A 23,315-nucleotide genomic window follows, 5' to 3' on the forward strand; every position below is an offset into this window, starting at 1 on the left:
TTCTCCTGCTGATTTGCCTTTTTTTTATTTTATTTTATTTAGGTTGTCCTTTAATTCTTTCATTGTTATCGTATCATTTAAGGTATTTTGTAAATTTCTGGTGTAATTATTTTTGATGCAGTATTATCCGTCCAAAGATCTGTTAAAGTAATCCAAGAATTCTTTTCATCTATTTCGCAATTTATATTTGCAGTTTCTTTTATATCTGCATTCATGTGTTTTAGTATTTTATACGCACTGGGCCTTATTTTGCATATGTCATTTTCTAGATATGATACAAATTTTCCCCAGCTTTCTCTGTGTCTCTTTCTAGTTTCTCTTTTGGCTATCGCTCGTCTTTTTTATATTCAATTTCATCTTCTTGTTTTTTGCTACTTAACCATCTTTTAAAAGCCAGCTTTTCATTTTCAATTATTGTTTTTATTTCATTGTCCCATACATGTAATTTTTTATTTTTATGATTTTTTTGTGTGTTCCTAGACTTTCATATGCTGCTAATGCGATAATTTATTTTATATTATTCCATTCTTTCTCAATGTCTTCATTTTCTCGTATTTTTTCTAAGTAGTTATTAATCCTCTGTTGGTATAAATTTCTTATTCTTAAATCATTTAGTAGTAATTAGATTTTGTTTCTCTAGTTTGTTAATTTATTTTTATTTTTTTGTATTACTTTGTAGCCAGTTTGGCGGAAATCTTAGTTTTGCCTGTACTAAATAGTGATCTGTGTCAATTTCTAGCCCTCTTCTAACTTTAACGTCTAGGAAGAGGTTTGCTGCTCTTTCATTTGCTATAAAGTAGTCTATTATTAATTTTTGTCCTCTTGCACACCACCCATATTTATGTATATTTTTATGTTTGTAAAATGTATTCAGTATTTTTAAATTATTATATAATCAATGAGTCGCTTTTCATTTTTGTTTACTGTTAGTTCTCAAAATTTTCGTATATTATTGCTAATTTTTTTCATTCCTATTCTGGCATTAAGATCTCCGGCTATAATTATGTGGTCTGTTTTATTTAATTTTTCAGATATTCCTTGTAACTCATTGTAAAAGTAATCATTTTCTTCTTCTTTTCCTTCTTCAGGGGCATACACTCCATCAACTGTTAAATATTCTTTATTTATTTTTAATCGCACTTCTAATATTCTTTTATAGCAGTATGTATAATGAGTTATTTTTGCTTTAATTGATTTAGGGATCCAAATCATTACGCCATCTTTTGCATGTATTTGTTTGTCCACGCCACTATATGTGATACTGTAGTTAGTTGTTTCTTCTGTTCCTTTAAGTTTTTGTTTTTTGTTTCTGTAAGAACTGCAATTTCTATATTTTCGTCATTTAAAATTTTATCTAATTCTTCTTCTTTATGTGCTTCTAATGTTCCATGTAGCATATTTCACCATGTTTTTCTTTTTCCGAAGTTTCTTAACATTTTCCAGTTTGCGGTCGTTTCCCATGTTTTGTGTCCGGTTGGGATGTCGTTTGAGACTTGAAAATATGTGTTTCCCTATGTCAAGTGACAAGCATGACGATAGGTATCCTAGTGGTGGGGCTGCCACCTTAAGCCAACTAGGCTTGCTTTTTTAGTCAATAGTGGAAACTATAGTTTGAGAGGAAAGAGTCATCCTCCCCCTCGCATTGCTCTAATAGCACTGGGGGGGGGGGGTTGTAAGAAGTAAGTAGAAGACCAGTCTCCAGATATGATATACCAAGTGTATATTGTACGAAGTAAGATCAGGTCTAGCTTGGGCATCTCGGGTTTTCCATGCCCGTACTCACCAATGTGAGCCCCTGAGAATAGCTATAAAAATGTTCGTAGTTAAGATATATTATTGCATGGTGTTCTACCACAAAGATACTGTTTTATTCGTGTGCTTACAAGAATGATTACCTATTGTTGCACAGTTATAATTCCGAATGGTTATTGGTTAGCTTAGGTGGCACGCATAGCTGAACTCTTATAAAAGAATCCTGAAATAATATAATAGACGATGAACAATTAAATTACTGCTGTATCTATTATTTTTTTTTTTTTTAGTATAACTCATATAGTATCGTTTTTCTGTTGCTTGCTGGGTGCATATTGATGAATTTATCTAAATCAGCATCCAACAAGAAAAGAAACCAAGGAAAAAAAAAACTGTAATCCAACAATAAAGAAATACACTGGAATATAGACAGAACAATTTAATATATTCGATTCTTTTATAAGGCACAAGCAAAACCCACTCAGAATTAGTTTCTGAAACTTATGTATATATAATGAAATCCCTACCACTAGCGAAACGTAGTTTATTTCAAATGAATTCTAGAATGTCACCAAACAGACCTCTTACCGACTATACCGTGTTAGATTAAATGATTTAAGATCTAATCTCAGTTCCGAGCACATTCGCAGACCTGTTTGGGGAGCTCTAAAATGCACCCCGTGTTGGTTCTAGCTGAGAAATGTAAACGAGATTGAACTACATAACCATTTCTCAGATAATTAATGAAAAGGTCAAGTACTTGGCAAATGGTTGGCTCCCAATACGACACTTCAGTTTCCAAAGCAAGTCTAGGCCAATCGGACCGCCATTACGAGTCGCTTGTCGCACACCGGGTCATTAAAGTTCCCTTGTAAACACGATATAGGACTTACGCTATCGCTTCTAATCTTCGGTTTTAATTTCGCTGCTTCTGTAGTACCTCCGGTTATTAGGGATTCTGCGCTACCTTGATGTCGTAATGAGAAACCGAAGGCTCACTTTAAGCAGAGATAAAAAGTTCATTGACTACGTCTTTTCCTCCTTGAGATTTCCTCTGTTATTTATTGAGAAGGGAACGCAAATTATTTTTCAATGTTTGTGGCACTGCGTACATTGGGAAGTGTTTTATGGAGGAGTGGATTTCTGGTAAATGTTTTTTTTTTTTTACTTTATTTTTCATCGTTTCTTTTGTTTTTTATTCGACTATGACATATAATTTTCCTTTTGCTTTTATTAGCATTAAGACATTCCATGTTAGAATCACCGTGTCGAATTCAATAAATTACCCCTGTCTAAATAGAAAAGTAGATATAAAAGTCAAACATCTGGTTATAATGTTAGGTTACAAACAGCGCCTTCAGGTGGCGTTACATTGAATATGACGTGTATATGACGTCATATCGTATGAAAGTAACTGATTTATGTTGCATAAACTGGAGTTTACCATAATGCTTTTCCAAGGCGGATTTTATTTCACCCTTGAAACAAATATTAATCACTAGCTTGGGATGAATTTCAGATGGAAATAATATGTAGCCTGGAAGAGGCTATATCATTAGATGTAGCCTCTTCCAGGTGTCAAGAAAGAGAGTATTCTAACACGACTAGTGATATTTTGGTTTATTGAATGAAGGATGCTGCTAAAGAACATGATATTCAAGCATATCACCGATACCATCGCCATCTATTGAGAAAAGTTGAAGCTCTTTTTAGATACCTCTTATCAGGGTCGTCGCCAGATTAGCTCGCGCCCTGAGGCAAACAATTAAATATCGTCCCTGATGAATTATAAGACAAAAATATAAGAAAATATTCAATTGCTACTTTGTTGTTATTACAAGAGAAACATTAATGCAAAACGGTTACATAATAATATTAATTAATGTTTGCTCTACGGGATATCCCACAATAAAACTGCTTATAAGCTACAGTAGGTCCGCCTCTATCAATATAGTTGGTAGGCCAACCAATCTTTCTTGGGTCATTGCTGTTCGCAATAATTTTTAATCAGTTTAAGCTTGGAAAAACGTCTTTCCGCATTCTTATTAACGTTAGCGTAAGCGTAGTGAAGGCGCCTGCAGCAATATGGCTGAACGAGCGTCCTTAGTAAGCCGCGCTGTGATGCCTGTATGCTACACCTTGTCATGTCTTCTCTAAACAACTATCCCCACGCAGTTATAGTTAAATCAGTCAGTAGTGCTTAAACTATGCTTGATTCGAGTGATAGTTGGAATTACTTGGCTGTCCAAGCAATTCCAAAATTTCGATGACAGGCCTGAATTCAAATCTGTTCAAGAATCTCGCACTTACTTTTCGAAGTGATACAAGGTGCGCTATTCTACATTGGTGAATAAGCTCTAGATGATTGGATAATTGCTTTCAACCTCAAGCGACCATTTATAAATCACTATCACCGCAGCCATCTACACGCCACACGTATAGTCTTACAATGAGGCCGACATTTCAGGGAACATCATACGTCAATTTCTGGAATTTCAGACTTGATCGTTCAATTTATTGTTTAAGAAAAGACAAAAAAAACAAAGAAGTTCTAAGAAGAAAAACGAAATTTAGTAAAGAGTGTTTGAGCACGCTCGTTTTTAGACGAAAATATAAAACATTAGGTCGGTTGTCTAGAAAACAAGTAACTCCTGTTATTTTCCTGCAGAATAATGCCTATGAAAAAGTAATTTTCGTGGTTTGGCATTCTGCCAAGTTACATACACTTTTGTTCATTCGTATTTATGCCGCGAAACAGTTTTGCTATTTTTATAAGTTGGGATCCTGAAAATATCGGTAAACAAAACTGACTATTAAAAAAGTGTTGCTCATTCTCACGAACTCCCTAACTTTATTAAAATTCTCAGGTTAAACCAAATACTATTAACTAAATCAAGAGTCATTATCGACGACGAAACCTTCGTAATAAATATTTCTTTGACTGGAAAACTCAGAACGATTATTTCTTAGGCATTTAAGATATCCTGAGATTTATTATTGGTATCTCTCTTCACTTCAGCGAAAGCAGTTTATTAAGGTATGTAAAAAAAGGTCGGTTAAGAGATAATTAACAATAACTTCAATCATTTTAATCGATATGCTTATTTCACTTAATGAATGCGTAAAAGAACTTTAAACTAGGAAATTAATTCTCCGTTTGGGTTCAAAGAATGCGATAAACGCTGAACAAAGACGTCTTTAATTGTTACATAATCGGCTTTGAGAATTTGCAAGGTTTAGTTGCTGTAATTGATTATAATGATGTGGTAAGTAGTTAATCTTCAAGACTGCGGTATTGACATATTAATTAGAAGTAGATGCCTGGAGAGACGAGGCTACGAAAGCTTAAATAGTGACAGAACCTCTGAAGAAATTTAAACTTCAATGATGATCACTCGGAGAACAAAAATTAGGTTACTGTATACATAAAGGTAAGGGTCGGATAATGTATTTTTTTTTTTTATTCTTCCAAATATCTTTGGACAGACTCCCCTAATTTGTGTACGTAATTAACATCACAAAAATTCATATTTTCGAAAGAAGAAGATTTTAATAGGCTTCAGGGTCCGTGTACTTTTGTGCTGTGGCATGTAATTAAAGGGGAAAATGCGATAAGTCATCCGCAGATGTTTGGAGAATAATGAAGAGATTTTTTTTTTTTGTTTCCCTCTCCATGGCAACATTAAACATCAGAAATTTTGCAAGCAACAGCTACATTCATTAAACCAATGCGCTCTATCATGGCTCATATTAGATTAAGCTAGTGTGTGTGTGTGTGTGTGTGTGTGTGTGTGTGTGTGTGTGTGTGTGTTCTTGGGAATACATTTTTTTTTCTTTCGTAGCCAGTTGGATTTGTAACCTTTACTACAAGAGCTGGAGCAGAAGCAGCAAAACAGGATTTACAGGTAGGTTACTTAACTTGAAGTTCAATATTTTAAGGTATTACAGCAATGTTCAATGTATGTTGCACTGCTATCTCTAAATATATGGGAATTATAATTATATAATTATGTAAATTTAAGTATTTTTTTCCTCAAAAAATACTTTTTCAAATAATGAACAGAGTAGGACGATGGAGAGATAGAAAAATCAAATTTCTGTCAAATAATACACCATAATATGTATAAAATAATTATATTATAATTAATTTTATAAAATCATGTTTTGTTAATATTAACTAACAATAAAATATTTTAATGGCTTAAGTTAGTAATATATTTAAGCTAAATAAGTAAATATTGAATTCAGTAAAATGTTATTAAAAATTTCATTTTAAATAAAACCTACGTTGATTTTAAAGAAAATTTTATTTTACTTTTAAAGAAAAATTTATTTTCATTTTAGTCGAAAGTGTCGGCGAAATTTCTTTTATTTTTAATTAAGGTTAAAATTTTAATTAGTTTTAGTTAAGATTTTTATTTTTATTCAAATAATTGATTTTATTTTAATATTTTTTAATCAAAATAATACGCAGAGTAAATTAATTAATGGCTATTTTTATTAAACATATTTCATGTTTTTTTAAAATAACATTTAACAAATTTTCTTTCCGAATTTTATTAAAAAGAATTCATGAAAAATTATCGATCGATGCAGTTTTATATATTTTTTCTATAAAATCTATTGACAATTGAAAACATAATTTATTATTGAAGGAAAAGATGAAATAAATTAAAAATTAAATTGAAAATATTAACCTTTAGTTAGATAAGATATGATTGTATTAAATATAGAAGAATATCAGATTCATTTTGCTATCTCCGCGTGGTTGCCAGGATAAGAATAGCGCAACTGTAACCCATGCATGTCGTAAGAGGCGACTAAAATGGGACGCTGAGTTTCGCTCTCTTAGGTTTCTTCCGGAATTTTGCGCTCGGTGAGAGGAGCTTAGATTTCGGGGGATTTGCCCTGAGAGAGCATTTTGAGTCTCTGGGAAGGGTGTTCTCCGACGTGGCTCGTGAGTGGCCTTGTCGGTGGATGCTTTTCCCTGGAATATGAATTCTTCTGCTCAGTGGAGGTGGGGGGGGGGGGATTGTCACTGAGTAGAACCAACGCTGAGTTGGGCAATCTTTCGGCCACTCATAGGGAGTGGACCGGGGATCGGCTTAATTTTTAGAAAGGGCTTTACTTAAAAATCGTCCTACTGTAGCCCATGTATGTCGTACGAGGTGACTAAAATGGGTACCCAGGGAGGGTAATGGATGGCAATGCTGTAGCCAATGAAGTTTTAACTGAGGCTCGACTATTGCTGTTATCCTCCTGCCGTGATCAGAGCTTATAGCTCAATAACACCCCATCCATATATTTTCTTCTACAGATAACGGGAATATGAAAAGAATTTTTGCTTCACCCATCTAGCCAAAAAAAAAAAAAAAAAAAATCATTTTGCTATAATCAGAGCAAATAAACATAGAAAACCACTGCTAATGAAGTGTAGACGAATCAGGACTCTTTCCATTTTTATCGATTCGCAAAGTTGTTTCTCAGAAAGCGGAGGCGATAAATGACGGTGGGCGATCTGTCTCTTTATTGAAAATGCATCATCAATCTTTTCTGTCGAACTTTAATAACTTTTGAACATCAGAAAATAACACTTTTACTAAAACCGTTAATTCTCATAAATCTCTTAAATCAAATGATCAGTTTTAGTGAACCATTAAAATAATCAAATTTTTCTTGTAAAATCTCTAAAGGTAAAGGAGAGAGAGATTTTCTTCATTAGAGTTGCTACCTACAGGAATATTCTGTTCATTTTCTTTAAATATTATAAATAGTAATGCATCAGAAAAACAATAAAATAAAACAAAACTTACGAGTAATTTTAATGGTTCATTCCCTTTCACAAAACAAGAAAACGATACACACCATTTGTAATTAACCATAACATGCGAAATTATTGAATAGAACGTGTTCGTCGTTTGATAGTGCATTTGAGTTCAAAATCATTCCATGCTAAGCCTAACATGGCGGATATAAAAGGGAGTCAACAAATCAAGCAAATACATTATAGTTTTAAACACGATTTAACAGATAAAAGACAGTTTGTTATACTTTGACATTTCTGTTCCCATCAAAAGAGATGGAGGAGATTAACAGAAGAAAACTATTTTTTTTGTAGCAAAAGGGATGACGGCTAAAAAACGTATCATATGAGGTACATGATGGATGTACTTCCACCCATCTCTTATAGGCGTGTCTGGGAATAACCTCGCCTGCTCTCAATCATAAGTCCTTAGATTCATCAGCGACGAAGGTAGGCCTGGTCACGCAACCTTTTCCCTTACATTAGCTACATTGCTATAGATTACTTGAACCCTGAATGGTAGGTAAGTGGTCTACACTGTCTTAGTTATCGATATGTCTTCTCTGCTGGACTGCATGAACGCAATCTCCCGAATAGGTTGCACTAATACCAGACGTACGATACGATGGAATATCGCTGGAGTGACACGTGTTATTTGAGGAACACAGAAAGTAATCCAGCGGCGGGGGGGGGATATAGTCGCCTGCAGATTTCGGACTTTTGATGTTACTTCTTAATCCTAATAGTTGTTTTACTGAAAGAGAAATTTCGTAAAATAGAAAATATAACTTCAGTTAGATTTAGTACTATTCTAATGTAAGTCACCTTCTGTTTATTTTCATTTATGCTACATTCTGTTCTTTACATGCAGCCATTCCATATTAGATTTCCTTCTATTTTATTGTTTTCAATTTTCTGTACTTCGCATACTTGTATTCTGTATGTTATCTACTTAATCAACGTTTTACTATTTACTGATTAAGAGAGAGAGAGAGAGAGAGAGTACAAATATACACACTCGTCTGTTATTTTCCTCCTAGTTTTTATTCAGTGTATTGTTTTACTTTCATTCATTTCTGCTCATGTGTTTCTTCATTTCTGTTCTGTTCAATTTTATTTAGTTTTGTTATATTATCTTCTATCCATTTATTTTCTTAATGAATTTCCGTTTTCTTTATTCTCTTCGACTTGCTCTAGTTTTATCATCTCTATATTCTTTCCTATTCACTCTTTCATTTTATTACACTTAATCCACGTTTCTTAATTTTGATTCAATTCGATTCAATTATATTATATTACACTGTGGTATTCTTCTCTGCTGGGTTTACTCTTCTCTTTCTCTCTAATGGCTCCGTTGTCGCAATCTTGTCTTTTTTGAAAGCTTCGAATGCAATTTAGGCTGCGATAAAACTTTATAGACGTTACTTGATATGAAAGAAGTGTTAATCATTCTGATACAGTAGTGGGCTATTATTATTATTATTATTATCATTATTATTATTACGGGAGACTCCAGGGAGGACCTAAAAATCATGTCCACACAACTATACGACATTCTCACAATATCTATCATACCTTGGCTTGAACTCACTCACCGTCATAGCACCCATAACAGACTCTGGCAACCCTTGCTAACCACACTCTTGCCCAGCTTCCATAGGTGTCCCCTAGTTCTCCCACCACCAGTCCTGATCTCAAAAATATCCTATGAATTAATCCTATAGAAACCCTTTAGCAATTTGAATATCTCAATCATATCTCCCCTTTTCCGCCTATCAACTAATTTCTGCAACTCACAAATCTTCAACCTGTTATCATAATGTTCATTCCATAGACCTGCTATCATCTTGGTCACTCGCCTCTGGATCCTCTCCACCTCCTCCCCATTAAGAAGAAAACTAGGTGACCAAATTTGGGCACAGTAGTCGAGATGAGATCTTATCAAGGCTCGGTACAGAGGTACAATAACTTGTTTGTCTCTGCTTGTCAAAGTATTTTTCAACAACCAAGTGAGTTGATGAGTTGATTTAGCCACTTTTGCAATGTGCCCCCTAAACTTCATCTCCCTATCCACCAACACTCCCAAGTCCCTGGCCTCATCAATTTCCTGGAGTACAGTTCCACCAATGTGGTATACTGATGCTAATCGTTTCACCCCAAAATGCATAACCTTACATTTTGTCACATTAAATTGACATCCATTCTCCTTAGCCCAGAACTCCAATCTATCCAAGTCGTCCTGCAAGATTTTGACATCTTCTGCATTCACTATTTCCCTGCCCAACTTAGCATCATCAGCGAACAAATGAACTGTTCCTCTTAGATCCTTCCCTATATCGTTAATGAAGAAATTAAATAGCAGTGGTCCAAGAACAGAACCCTGCGGCACACCACTAGTCACAGGCCGTCTTTTGGACTCTACTCCTGAATAAACTACTCTCTGTTATCTCTCCATCAACCACCCACCTATCCATCTCACCAACCCTATATCCATTCCCATATGCTGGAGTTTACGGATTAGAATTCCATGCATGTGGTATCCTGTCAAATGTCTTAGCCAGGTCCAGCAGTACCACTGTAAACCCATTATCCCATTATCCTTATTCAGTTCAGCCGTCACTGTGTTATAAAACTTGAGCAAGTTACTGAGGCTTGATCTACCCTTCACAAAGCCATGCTGTCCACCGTACAGTATCTCATTTTCATCAATCCATTCCTGTATTTTTCCCTTGACTACTTTCTCCAAGACCTTGACAACGACTCCTGATATGCTGATCGGTCGGTAATTTGCAACAGTAGTCTTGAATCCTCCTTTATTCAGTGGAACTATTTTCCTCTCTTTCTACACCTTCGGGACTAAACCAGACCCGAGACTCAGATTAAACAACATGGTCAAGGGCACTGATAATTCTTTAGCTGCTTCACTACTGAAACGAAGACGCGTGCCGGTATACCATCCAATCCCACAGATGTATTCACATTAAGGTTCTGTAATAGACTATTCACCTCCACTTCATTCATCACAATTCCCGTATAAACTAATGGTTCCTTCATTTTTTCAATGTCACCACCTGGATGATATACTCTTGCAAAATGCTCGCTCAGTAATTCCACTATGTCGACTGATTCAGTGACCTCCTTACCATCGGCATTCCTTAAAATCATTCTGCCGTGTACAGTTTTTTTTTTTTTTTTTGCTTGCATCATATTGAAATAACTGTTTAGGATTCTCTTGTTTAGCTTGTTTAGCTTGCATAGCTAGTTTCCTTTCATAATCCGCTTTTGATTTTTTTTACCACACTCGTTACCCTTCTGGCCTGCGCTTTATACCGTTCGTGTGCCTGCAGGTCACCTTTCTCTTGCAGGTCACCTTTAAATTCCCTCCACAGTTTTTTTCTTTTTTTGCAGCTCAAGCTTAATGGTGTTATTCATCCATTTTACCCCTACTTGTTTTACTATTCGGACCCTAGGTATACAATCAGCCATAACCTCCTGTAAATGCTCCTTGACCACTTCCCATGCTCTATCAACATCCAGCCCTTGCAGTTTTACATGCCATGGCACTGAACCAAGCAATCTCCTAAGCTTGTCATACTTGCCAGCACAGTAATTCCACATATACCCTGTCTTAATTGAAAATTCCACACCTTTAGCCACCTCCCAGGTCAAGACCTTATGATCACTCTCATCAATAGGTGGCAACATGGTCATATTTATTACAGTCAAATTCTCAGATTCTATTACCAGGTCAAGCACTCTCAAACCCTAGTATTTTAAATTACATGCTGTCTCAGATTGTTATCCCTTAATAATTGAATAAAATCCAGTTCCTTCCTCACATGTGTCCTCTCCTCCTTCCAATCAGTGTTACCATAGTTGAAATCCCCATAATAATTACCCTCCTTCCACTCATTTCATTAATTTGTTTATGCATACCATCTCCACCATCTATTCCATCACCTGGTCTATAGCAGCACCCAACTGTATATTTTGTTCTGCCAGTCTCAATCTCACACCAAATAGCCTCAAATGAGCTCTTTTCACTATGCTGTAATACAACTTCAATTCTCCTTGGCTGCAGTTCATCAGCCATCATCAATAACACTCTTCCCCCCATTTTATTCTCTCTGTCCCTCCTAAACACACTATAACCTACGCATTCTATCTCACATTCGATAATCTCCGGTTTATCATCCCCAAAAATATATTAGTCTACCATTTCATCCATTCTGATGTACTGTTTTATTCTGTTCTGGTCAGTTTTCCTATTCTCTCATCCCCTTGTTCTATTCTGCTTAATATGCCGTTCTATTCCGAAGTTTCTATTAATTTCCATGGAACCTATCTATGCAAGCTTAAAACAGATAACTATTAACAGTTTTTAAGCTAAAAATAATATTTATATACACTGAAATCAGTTGTTTATCTATTCAAGTGCGTATACGCATGTTATACAACACTGACTCGGTAACAGATTACTTTAAAAATGAAGCATGGATTTCAGTAGCGATGTTACTCGTTTTTCGCTATTAACACAGCTTTCTACAGTTGAAAGTCTTTAATAGAGGCAGATAAAACTACTCGATGTACAATCTCAAAACACAAAGCATTGCAAGCAGTTTTAGGTACATGGCAACGAACCTTACAACAAAAATCTCTTCACCTTGAGACTATCCTGCTTCATTTACCGATGGATGAGCTTAAACTTTCCTGGTTATAGGAATATTGAGTTCCTGCTCCACCCAGTTCCTGCTGCGCCCTCTGCGGCTCCATGTGACACAAAAGAAAGTCTGTATTTCATTGCTCTCTTTCTCTAGCGACTTCATAAATGCTGAAGAGAAGAATAGTGGTAATATTTATGTCACTTGGGCAAGATATATTTACTGCACCTAACCGCAAGTGCCAACGACAAAACCACATTTCTGAAGGGATAGAAAAGAGAGCCTTCAGATAGCCACAAGAGCATTCTAGTACGATTAATATTGGTCGTTTGTCAAGCGCCGGTAATGAGACGGTATGCTGCTAAAGGAACAAGTAATAAGATGATTTTTCCGACCGATATAAAATTTGCTAAGATGTTATTGTCGTACATCTTCGTAGAAAGGCTCGCATATGACACCCGTCAACGTTACGGAAAAGGTTACAGCTATTGATTTACTTCCGCTTACCTTCAGGCTTAGTAGCCTCTTTCCGTGTAATTCTAGATGATTTATTGGCGCTAAATTGTTTACTCTGACTTAATTTGAACAATTACAGGTACGATGGATTGCTTTAAGATCCTTTCTGTGTGTGTGAATATATTCGAGATGAATGGTTCAACGCTTGGAAATAAGATATCATGATTCGTTTGATGAGCTTTCCTTAGCGGGTTTTATCTTAATCTTAAATTATAACCATTTACCTGTACTTTTCCATTGTCCGGGACCTTTTCAGTTCAGTACTGAGTTAGTTAGCATCATACTATTTTGACTTCAAAAAATCGAAACCTTCCACACCGAAAGAAGCCGCTGTTATATATTTCAGCACTTAACGCATGTTATAGTAACAGTTAGCTTCATTATCAGCGATTGATCTGACATCATTTGTACCTCTTATATTTGTACCCAGTTTGGTCTTCATTTGTCGTTATATGTTCTCTTTTCTTCCTTTTCAGCAGGGTGTGCGATTTGACCCCGAACTTCCACAGACCATCCGTCTAGAGTTTGCCAAAAGTAACACAAAGGTCAGCAAACCAAAACAACAGTCTCCGCCAGCCGCCGCAACTCATCCCACACTTCTTCACCCTTTAACAGGACGTAAGTTATTTAATATATTATCTCTTATAAAAATCATTATAAAACTTGGATTTTATTTACAGGATTTTATGCATAGGTACTGCGGAACTGCAGCACCCCCATTTTTTCTCCATATATAAATATATTTATTAATTTATTTATATTTGCTTGTAATATTTAATTTTATCATCAACAATCCTATACAGTTCTCTTATTTTGTAAAAAAAAAAATAATAAAAATCCATCTTGTAGCACTTAGGAGGGCGAAGGACGCTAGTAACACCGTGTTTACCACAGTGCCATATTGCTACGTGCGCATGCATATGCACGTTACGGTGAGATGCGAGCTATTAGCGTAATGCGGCACTGTCCATCGCGCAGTTCCACTGTTGTTTATATGCGGTTCACGCCAGTAGTTGAGTGTACGTAGCGCTTATCGTGTTTACTCCGTCTCTTTAAATATTTGGACATTCAATTAAAGACGTAACATTTGTTATAGTTTTTATTTTAGAACATTATTGGGGTTATGATAATGGATTTTATTTTTACGTAATTTTGAATTATACGAAACTGTATAATTTTATCGATAATAAACAATATTTTTTCATGTTTAATTTTTTTTTTCAAATTTTTACCATAATTTTGATATTTTATCCACACACGTATACACACGTATGTATATTTCGAAGTTGCAGCACCCCCACGAGTTCAAGCCACGAGCCGCCACTGTTGATTTACGTAAATTAATAAAAATTAATGAATAAATGAAATATACTGTGCTGTATAAAAACAGTACTAGCCTCTCGGATTAGCGACAAACTAGTAAATAATAAGAGTATGGAAACGTAGTTTTTATGATCAATAATTAGATTCCTTTCCTCTTTTTTTTTTTCTTCGTTTTTTTCTCTCTCCTCTATACTTAGGTCTGTGTTTAATGCACCATCATTTCGTTGTCGTTTTGTACCATTTTGAAAAGTTATAAAAGTTTTCGTTCAAATTAAAGATTTAACAGGGCTCAAATTAATTCGTTTTTGACAGGGAAAGAATCACATTTGAGGCAAAGCTATTATCGTTCGAACAGTAAATTCGGGAAATGTAATCCAGATGAGTGCAGTCACAAAAGTTTAAATTATTAATCGAGTTCGATGGAATTACACTTAACACCACCACCTTGCTATTATACACGTCTAATGCTATCATGTCGCCAGTGATGCAATCCACCTCTGCTGATCACCCGAGAAAGAAAAAATGAAAGTTTTTTTTCGCCCTTACTTAATGATGCTTTTAAATAATACTTTGTTAGTTACAGAGTTCGCTTAAAAGACGGTGAAAAATAAGTTCTTTTATTATTATTATCTTTAATGTGGGTGAAAAAACAATTAAACAAATCTTCACGGTTTTTTATTTTGTATAGAAAAAATACAAACAGTTCGCCTAATAAAACATGCAGTTATGGGAACAGATCTTACATTATCGCGGACAGAGAGTTGCTAAGGCAACCAAGTAGCAAATAAGCATCTTCCATATCATTATGCAAGTACAAAATTATTTGTTTAAGTAATGATATATTAATAATATTTTAGTATATATAAAAATATATCTTCCTGTTTCTTGAATAAGAATAAAACAAAAAACAAATATATTTTATAGTTAACTCAAGCAAGTAAACCCATTTGCAGCACACTTGATTGTAATATTACTTACCTCTTTGCTATCTCATTTTGAGAGACAGGGATTTGATTTGGCTTGGAATCTGAGCGAAAGAAGCCGAATATACCCTTGGAGGGTAATGGATGGCAATGAAGTTCTAACTGAGGCCCGGCTATTGCTGTTACCCTCCTGCCATGATCAGAGCTTTAATAGCTCAATAACACCTTATCCCTACACTGTCCTCTACAGATAACGGGGAAGATGAAAAGCATTCTTGCTTCGCCCCTTTAAGCCAGTCCTTATAAGGACGCATTTTGAGACAGTTACTGAACCCCTGGTGGCAAATGGGATAGTTGGTCATTTTTAAGTCAAGTTTGAAGAAAATAAAAATATAAAGGAAATATATTTCAAACGTGATTCATTTTGATTTATTTCTTTATCTTTCCGTTTAAATTTACAACTATGACATGGATCATTTCTCTTCTATAGATCATTTATTGCTAGTGGAGGGATGTAAATTATGGTGCTCCGGATGCTTGTTTATGCCCGATAAGACTCGAACACTTTACTCGCATGAACTATATCAATACGTGAGTGATGTGAGAAAATTCATCACTATTACTTGCTACCGTTTGGTTGAAAGGTTGCTTGTGTCATTCGTAGGTTCGATGTCCTGTACATCATATAAAATAAAGAAGATAGAATGGAATTTTTATGTTTTTTTCATCCTATTTATATGTAAAGATAAATGTGCAATGAAAAGAAAGTTGGGAGATTACACACCTTTTTTAATCATTTATCAGTTTTATTTAAATATTATACATATTTGAGCATTGTGAGTACGTTCATCTGCTTACTGGAGTTCATACTCATATGATTACGAAGTTAGCAAGTTCTTTACCGTTTCATATTTATTTATTATTTTTAAATGATTTCTATATGGAAATCAGAACGGTAGATTATGGCTTTATTTATATTATATAAGTTTGTCTTTAATAAATTGAAACACCAGGAAAAAGGGTAAAATAAGTTAGGAAAAGCGTCCTACTACTCCCAGAATCTGAACGTCGGTTTGCACTCTATGAAGCATACATTACAATAAGTTCGGATCTTAAGAGACGAAACATTTAATTATTCCATAGAAACTACCAAAAACTCTGACTGACACTATTTGCATTGAAACCTATCGAAAACTACTTCATTTCTGTTCCTTTATATGGGAAATCTAAATTCTATAATAGTCAATAATAACAACTTTGATTTGTGGGACTTGTCTGGCAAAGGATCCGAATTTATTACTGGCCCTCTGGAAATCTCTGGTAAAAAGGGTTCCACTGGTTTCCTCCACATGGTTTGTGCTAAATAACAGTAGTGGACAAGACGATCTGGTGTTTCTTTAGCCCCCGCACAAAATAAATTAGCGTACTATAAGTTAACGTTTCGTAGGTAGGATTCCTATTTACAAATGCGATATCTTTGATAAATTAAATCCACCTTCTCGAAACTTCCTATTCAGTATCTTTCGTGAAATACGTTCGATATATTCTTCTGTCATATACAGAAGAATATCCGTGTTTTCTGTTGAAAGAAATGGGAAATAAGTGATATTTGTCCGAGTGGTTACGCACTCTGCAACCATATGCCTGGGAAAGGAATGTCCCGCCTTCGATTCTCGTCGCTGACGTGAGCAGCTAAGGATCTTTCTTAGACATAGCCAAGTTAACTGATCTTAGGCGTGGACTGCAGGGTTTTTCTCACAGTTTCTTTGGGTTTTTTTTCCTCCCGCAAAGCAGGCAAACCGGTCTTAAGAACACAACGCTTCACAGACAAGTACACAGGGTTGAGTGTGGGGGTAACGACCTCACCTCGTAGTCAGTTGTGAAACCCAAAAATGGGAAGCCAGGGTTCTACATGGGGCTGTAGTGCCAAAGAAGAAGAAGAGGAAGTTATATTTTATCTAACATAAATCGTACTCTTCTTTTCTAAGTGACGATGCTAACAGACTTGATTGTGTAGTCATTTAATATAATCCCACATTTTGGTTGAAAAATCCAAATTTCGAAATATTGGATAACTGATTATCATTAACTGGCAATTAACATTTATATCTTTAGGGGTGAAGCAAGATGCTTTTCATATTCCCCGCAATCTGTTGCAGTTACAGTGAGGGTAAACTTTATGAGTAGTTTGCTCGCCTTGAATGGGCATGGAGATTATGCATCGCTATAGGAGGTTAATATAGCTTTTGGTCTTCTATGTTTGAATAGGTCCATTGCCTCGTATGCTGCAGCTTGCTGAACCAAATCGTTGGGGTGTATGGACGTCTTTAGGAAGAACTTAGATGCTAAGGATTGTAGGGTAGAGAAAATATAGGGAATATTTCTATCTCTATGAAGTTGATTGTTTCTAACATACCACGGGGCGTTCAGAATCATTCTCAAGCACTTGTTCTGCACTCGCTGTATCTTGATAATGTTATTATTAGAGGTGTGGATTCAGGCTGGAGAGGCGTAGGTGATGATAGGACGAATCGTCATCTGGTATAGTTGCAATTTGATTCTGTTGCTGAGATTGCTATTTCTATTAATTAGCGGATAGATCTGAGCGATGGCTTTCCTCACGTAGACTTGATGTGTTGGTTGAAAGTTAGCTTTTTTGTCGAGAATTACACCCAGGTATTTTGTTTCTGTCTGCCAGGGAATTTTAGTATCGAATAGTAATACATCTCCTACAGGAGATATTGGCCTTTTCGAGAAACGAATGGCTGAGCTTTTTTTTGGGATTGACTTCCAATCTCCATTTGGAGAACCAACCCTCCAGCTTTAGAATAGAATGTTTTCTTGAAGCTTTCTGGTAATGAAATGTGGTCGGAGAGATCTGGTTAGTATTGCTGTATCGTCCGCATATAGGGTCATGATGGGAGGCATCGGATTGTGTTGGATCCCTGCGGCACTCCAGCGAAGATATGGCGCTGGGATGAGGTAGAACCATTGATTTTGACTTGCATTGATCTATTCTGAAGATATTAACGGATTAGATGAACCATTTTAGTGAGATACCAGCTGAGATAAGTTTGTGTAGCAGTCCGAAATGCCAAATTTTCTCAAATGCTTCGGATAGGTCTAGAAAAACAGCTCCTGTGCACTGGCGCCAGTTATAGCTGGTGGTGATGTATTCCACAATTCTCTGGATTTGCTGGGTAGTACTATGGTGTTGCCGAAAACCGAAATGTTCTTCAGGGAGGATGTTTAGGTCATTTACTGAGGTTTGGAGTCGTGAGAAAATGACCTTCTCCGCAACCTTACCCAGGTTGGAGATAAAACTGATTGGACGATAATTTTGAGGTAGGTGTGGGTCCTTGCCTGGCTTATGTATAGGGATTACATCAGCCAGTTTCCAGGTGGAAGGAAAATAGTGAAATCTTAAGATTGCATTTATTATAATAGTCAGGTGCACTACAGCTTTTCGAGGCAACATCTTGATAACCCTGTTTGAAATGCCGTCTGGTCCAGGAGCTTTTTTGTTCTTTAAATTTTTAATAACATTATATATTTCACCAGTTGATGTGGGTACTGACCACATTGTACCAGCTTTCCATATGCATATGCAGGTTTGCACTGCTCTTCCAAATTTCTTGCCATGGCCTCTGCATGTCAGAGCCATGGCCTCTGCTTGTCCGCATGTAAAAGTGTAAAAGGTGTAAAAGTGTGTAAAAGGCCCTGGTCAGAGAGTATTGAGGGAAGAGATTTGCCTTTGTTTTTGATATTTTTTAGTAATCCCCTGACAGAGTGATCCGTAGGTGAGATAGAGGCTAACTTTTCTTCCCATAGTTGGTCTCTGTGAGCCTTGAGTGCATCTCTCACAGCCCCACTAAGTCTGTTTAGATTTGTTTAATCTTGTGGCGCACGAGTGTGACGAAATCTTTTCCTGGCTCCTTTTTTCCCCTGATCAAGTTCATAATGTCTTCAGGTAAACGACCAGGCTTATGGACAGATTAGAGCCTAAAAAAAGTTTTTTTTCTAATTTGGCAGTAAATTCAAAAGAGAGGAAGCTTACCACCACAACAGGACGTGAGCCTCCAGATAGTAACCTGACCACCTAGTTACAAAGGATGGAAGTAGATAATAAGATGAAAGTACTTTATCCTCGATGCCAAGACGAATACTTTAGAAATGTCAAGGATAAAGATGTACTTGTTCCCCATTCCCAATTTTTTTCATCACTGGCGCCTCATGGCCTTAGTTTCTGCGTTCCTAAATACAAAAATAACCAATAACCATCATTATAAAGCATTAAGTATATTATAAATCCAAATAATTAATTGTATTAAACTGATAAACAATGCATTGAGTGAATTACTTAAAATAGTATACTATCTTCAAGATTACGTAGCTTAGTCGGTGATGCCTTGTGGTTAGAAAATCCTGGGCTCAAATCTTGTCTAAAACTACTAAAGTTCTTTATTTTATTTCAATTGTTTATTGTTGAATTCTTTAAACATCCTCATTCTTATTTTGAACAATGGTAAGACAATATTAAAAACTGTGCTGTCAATTCAATTGTTTAGAAATTAACTTCCATGTTTAATTATTAAATGAAACTATTTCATTGTTATGACGTTTATTTATATATTTCACTATTGTCTGCTTCAATGTTCAAATGTCAGTAACTTCTGACGCAAGCACAATCTACATCGGCGAATTAAATGCAGTGGAGAACACCTAGATATGTTACCAAGTTCCATTATGTTATTATATAAGTTATTATTATATATACCGAATAAGCATCCATAATTCTGATTCAGGAGTGAGTGAAACATAACTTTGCAATTTAAGATATGAGTTCAATAGCCAGCCATTCCGATAGAGATAGCAAATATCAGCTATCATAACTATTTAGACTTAATTGGTTCGTTAGGAATTAGTTCTCAGATAAATACATTCAATGTTCTGTAAATTAATTAAGCCTAATTAATTAATTAAAGTATCACACTTCGATGGAGGACAATGTTAAGCTATATAAGTGTAATGACCCTTCGTTGTTACAATACTTAAGAGGAACGGCAGCCAATTAAACATATCTCGTGTTAAAAGCATCTCTTCATCATTTTGCCTGCTATACAAAAGGCAAAGATTGATGCGCCACCTTTCGAGATAACCGGTGATTACTTACATATGTTCCATCATCTGCTATTGATTGGACATCACATAATCGGTGTATGCGTTTTCAATTTATATCGGGAATAAATGAGACTTGTTGTGGGATATTTACTAAATATGTGAGAAATAGTGAGATTACGGAAGCATTCAATAATCGTGTGCGTGCATGTGTAAGGGTTTACTTTCTTATTTTACTATCACATTTACTTGAAGGCTAGGTTTTATTTTACTATTGGTCTCATAGGACATATTAGCACACGTGGCTTGAAATAGTGTCACTAATTATTTTAAAAATTGCAAAAATCATAAAAAATATAAAATGATATTTAAGTAATGTTTAAAACTTTCATTAAAATAATTAATTATTTGTAAAATCGAACACTGTAGTATATATTTAAAAAGTACACCATTTTTATTAACCAATAGAATTGAATAATATCTAAATTATGCATATTATGCATATATATATATCAATCCGAACTCACACCTCATCTATATATATAGAGAGAGAGAGATGAGGTGTGGGTTCGGAATGAGAAGATTCTTCACATATATTCTTCGCACTATTCACAACCTAAAGTCCTTTTCAGGACTTCCAGGGTAACAAATGGCAATGCTGTAGCCAATGAAGTTTTAATTGAGGCTCGGCTATTCCCGTTACCCAGCCATGACTAGAGCTTTTAGCTCAATAACACCCCATCCACACAGATTTTCTTCATTCAAATGACGGGATAAAGAGTCAAGGACTCACTCCATCGCCCAGTTCTTTTAAGAACTTATATATATATATATATGTGATACCTGAAGAAGTTGATACATTCAACGAAACTAGTAAACTAGTAGTATCTTTTTAAATAAACCATGTCATCTCTTTATCTCTCGGTATCGGTAATTTAAACTAATTTATAATACTTTCTCTCGAGTAAAAATGAATAATCACAATATATATACATACATATATATATATATATACACATACAGTTGTAATAGAGAATGAATCTATGTACACAGTCCTTATTAGGACTTCCAAGGTAACGGATGGTAATACTGTAGCCAATGAAGTTTTAACTGAGGCTCGGTTGTTGCCGTTACCCAGCCATGACTAGAGCTTTTAGCTCAATAACATCCCATCCACACATTTTCTTCAATCAGATGAAAGTATAAAGAGTCAAGGACTCAGTCCATCCCCCCCCCCCCCAAAAAAAAAACCCAGTTGCAATACGTAATTTCATAATTCACTTGCTAATCAAGTAATATAATTTATATGCTAATATGGTGGCTAAAAAGACATAAAATTGAAAATTCTTACCAACCAAGCTACAAAATTTCTTCATTACAGGATCCCCAAGTTTGACAACAATACCAAAAATGCACAAACTTAAAAACAGAAACCACATATGAATCAAGAATGAAGTGACATAGAAGATGAATGAGGAAATTTGAAACAAATTCTCACAAAAGCAGCAATCTTAGGAATAAAGCACAAATGGATTCGAAAAAGAGAACTACGAGACTGGAACAAAGAAACAGAAAATATAATAAAAACAAAAAAGGACATTACCAGAAATGGCTAAATTCCAAAATAGTAGAAGAAGAAGAAATAGGGTATAAAAGAAACAGTGCAATTGCAAAACGAAAAGTAAGAAAAAAACAGAGAGAGAGAGATGGAACAATTTCGTAACAGAACTAGAAAAGGATTTATTTGAGCCACAACCCAAAATCTATAAAGAAATCAATTACATGAATAAAGAAATAAAAGAAAAGATAAAAATACAAACAATAGATTTAGAAAAATGGGTGACCTTTTCCAAAATATCTGGACAGATGAGAACAATGAAATAAAATTTCATAAGACAAAGAATTACCAAATAGAAAATATCACAATGTTAGAACTGAAAAATATTATAGAGAAGATGAAAAATAGAAAATCACCAGGAGAAGACAACATAAATATAGAACTATACAGAAATGCAGGTGAAAAATTTAATGAAAGACTTCTGAAATTTTTTAATGTGGTTTGGATGTCTGGAAAAACTCCTAACTCTTGGAATAAAGCACTGGTTATCCCAATCTATAAAAAAAGGAAATAAAGACGATTGGAATAACTATAGGGGAATTAGTCTGCTAAATACAAAATATAAAATATATGCAGGAATATTAAAAGAGAAACTAAGCAGTATTTCAGAGGACAAACTACTAGAAGAACAAAATGGTTGTCGAAAAGACAAACCTGCATAGATCCAATTTTTACTTTAAAATTATTAATAGAAAAGAGAAGAGAATTTCAAAAAGAAACACACTTGATCTTTATTGATTATGAAAAAGCCTTTGACAAAATTAGTAGACAAAAATTGTTTAAAATGTTAGCCGATTTAAACATACCAAATCAACTTTTACAATCTTTTCAATAAAGATATACAAGAAATAAAATAGCAGTTAAATTAGAACACACCTCAGAATGGAAAGATATATCAAGAGGAGTGCGACAAGAATGTACCCTCTCACCTCTTATTTTCAATATATATATATATATATATATATATATATATATATATATATATATATATATATATATATATATATATATATATATATATTTATTTAAAAATATAGATTTAATGACTTCAAATATATATATATATATATATATTTGAGGAAAATATGTATTTTTTTTTCAGATTGTTATATATATATATATATATATAACAATCTGAAAAGAACATAACCCATTTGGTATACAAATAACCACACAAATGAGGATAGATACACTACTATTTGCAGATTATCAAATAGTATTAGCTACATAAGAAGATGATCTACAAAGACCATTAAATGATATCTCAAAACAACGCAATAGTACAATATCTAAAGAAAAAACAAAAAATAATGTCATTCAAAGGAGGAAAACCCAATAAAAAGTAAACTAGTGATAGATAATAAAATATTAGAACAAGTAAATACTTTCAGATACTTGGGGTGTGATTTATCATACGAAGAAGAAAAAGACATAGACACTAAAATATCAAACTTTGTCAAAGTAAATGGCATAATAAATAATATATTTAAGCCATCCCTACTTCAAAAACACACTAGAATTAGACTATATAATGTCTTGTCAAAACCAACTCAACTATACGGAAGCGAAGCATGGACCACATAAAAAGAAAAGATGAAAAA

The 23,315-nt window shown here is 34.7% G+C and overlaps 1 protein-coding gene across 1 annotated transcript in view; it reads left to right on the forward strand.

The window, feature by feature from the left end:
* Positions 1–23,315, forward strand: part of LOC150093669 (protein couch potato-like) — a 372,477-nt gene that overhangs the window by 274,897 nt on the left and 74,265 nt on the right. Inside the window, exons 4-5 of the mRNA XM_090413245.1 lie at positions 5,595–5,657; positions 13,209–13,350. Of these exons, the coding sequence (XP_090269371.1) occupies positions 5,595–5,657; positions 13,209–13,350 (205 nt within the window). The remainder of the gene's footprint in view (positions 1–5,594; positions 5,658–13,208; positions 13,351–23,315) is intronic.

This window comes from Typopeltis vanoorti, chromosome 23, assembly GCF_054136105.1.
Source record: "Typopeltis vanoorti isolate ZY-2024b chromosome 23, IOZ_Tvanoo_1.0, whole genome shotgun sequence".
Taxonomy (NCBI): domain Eukaryota; kingdom Metazoa; phylum Arthropoda; class Arachnida; order Uropygi; family Thelyphonidae; genus Typopeltis; species Typopeltis vanoorti.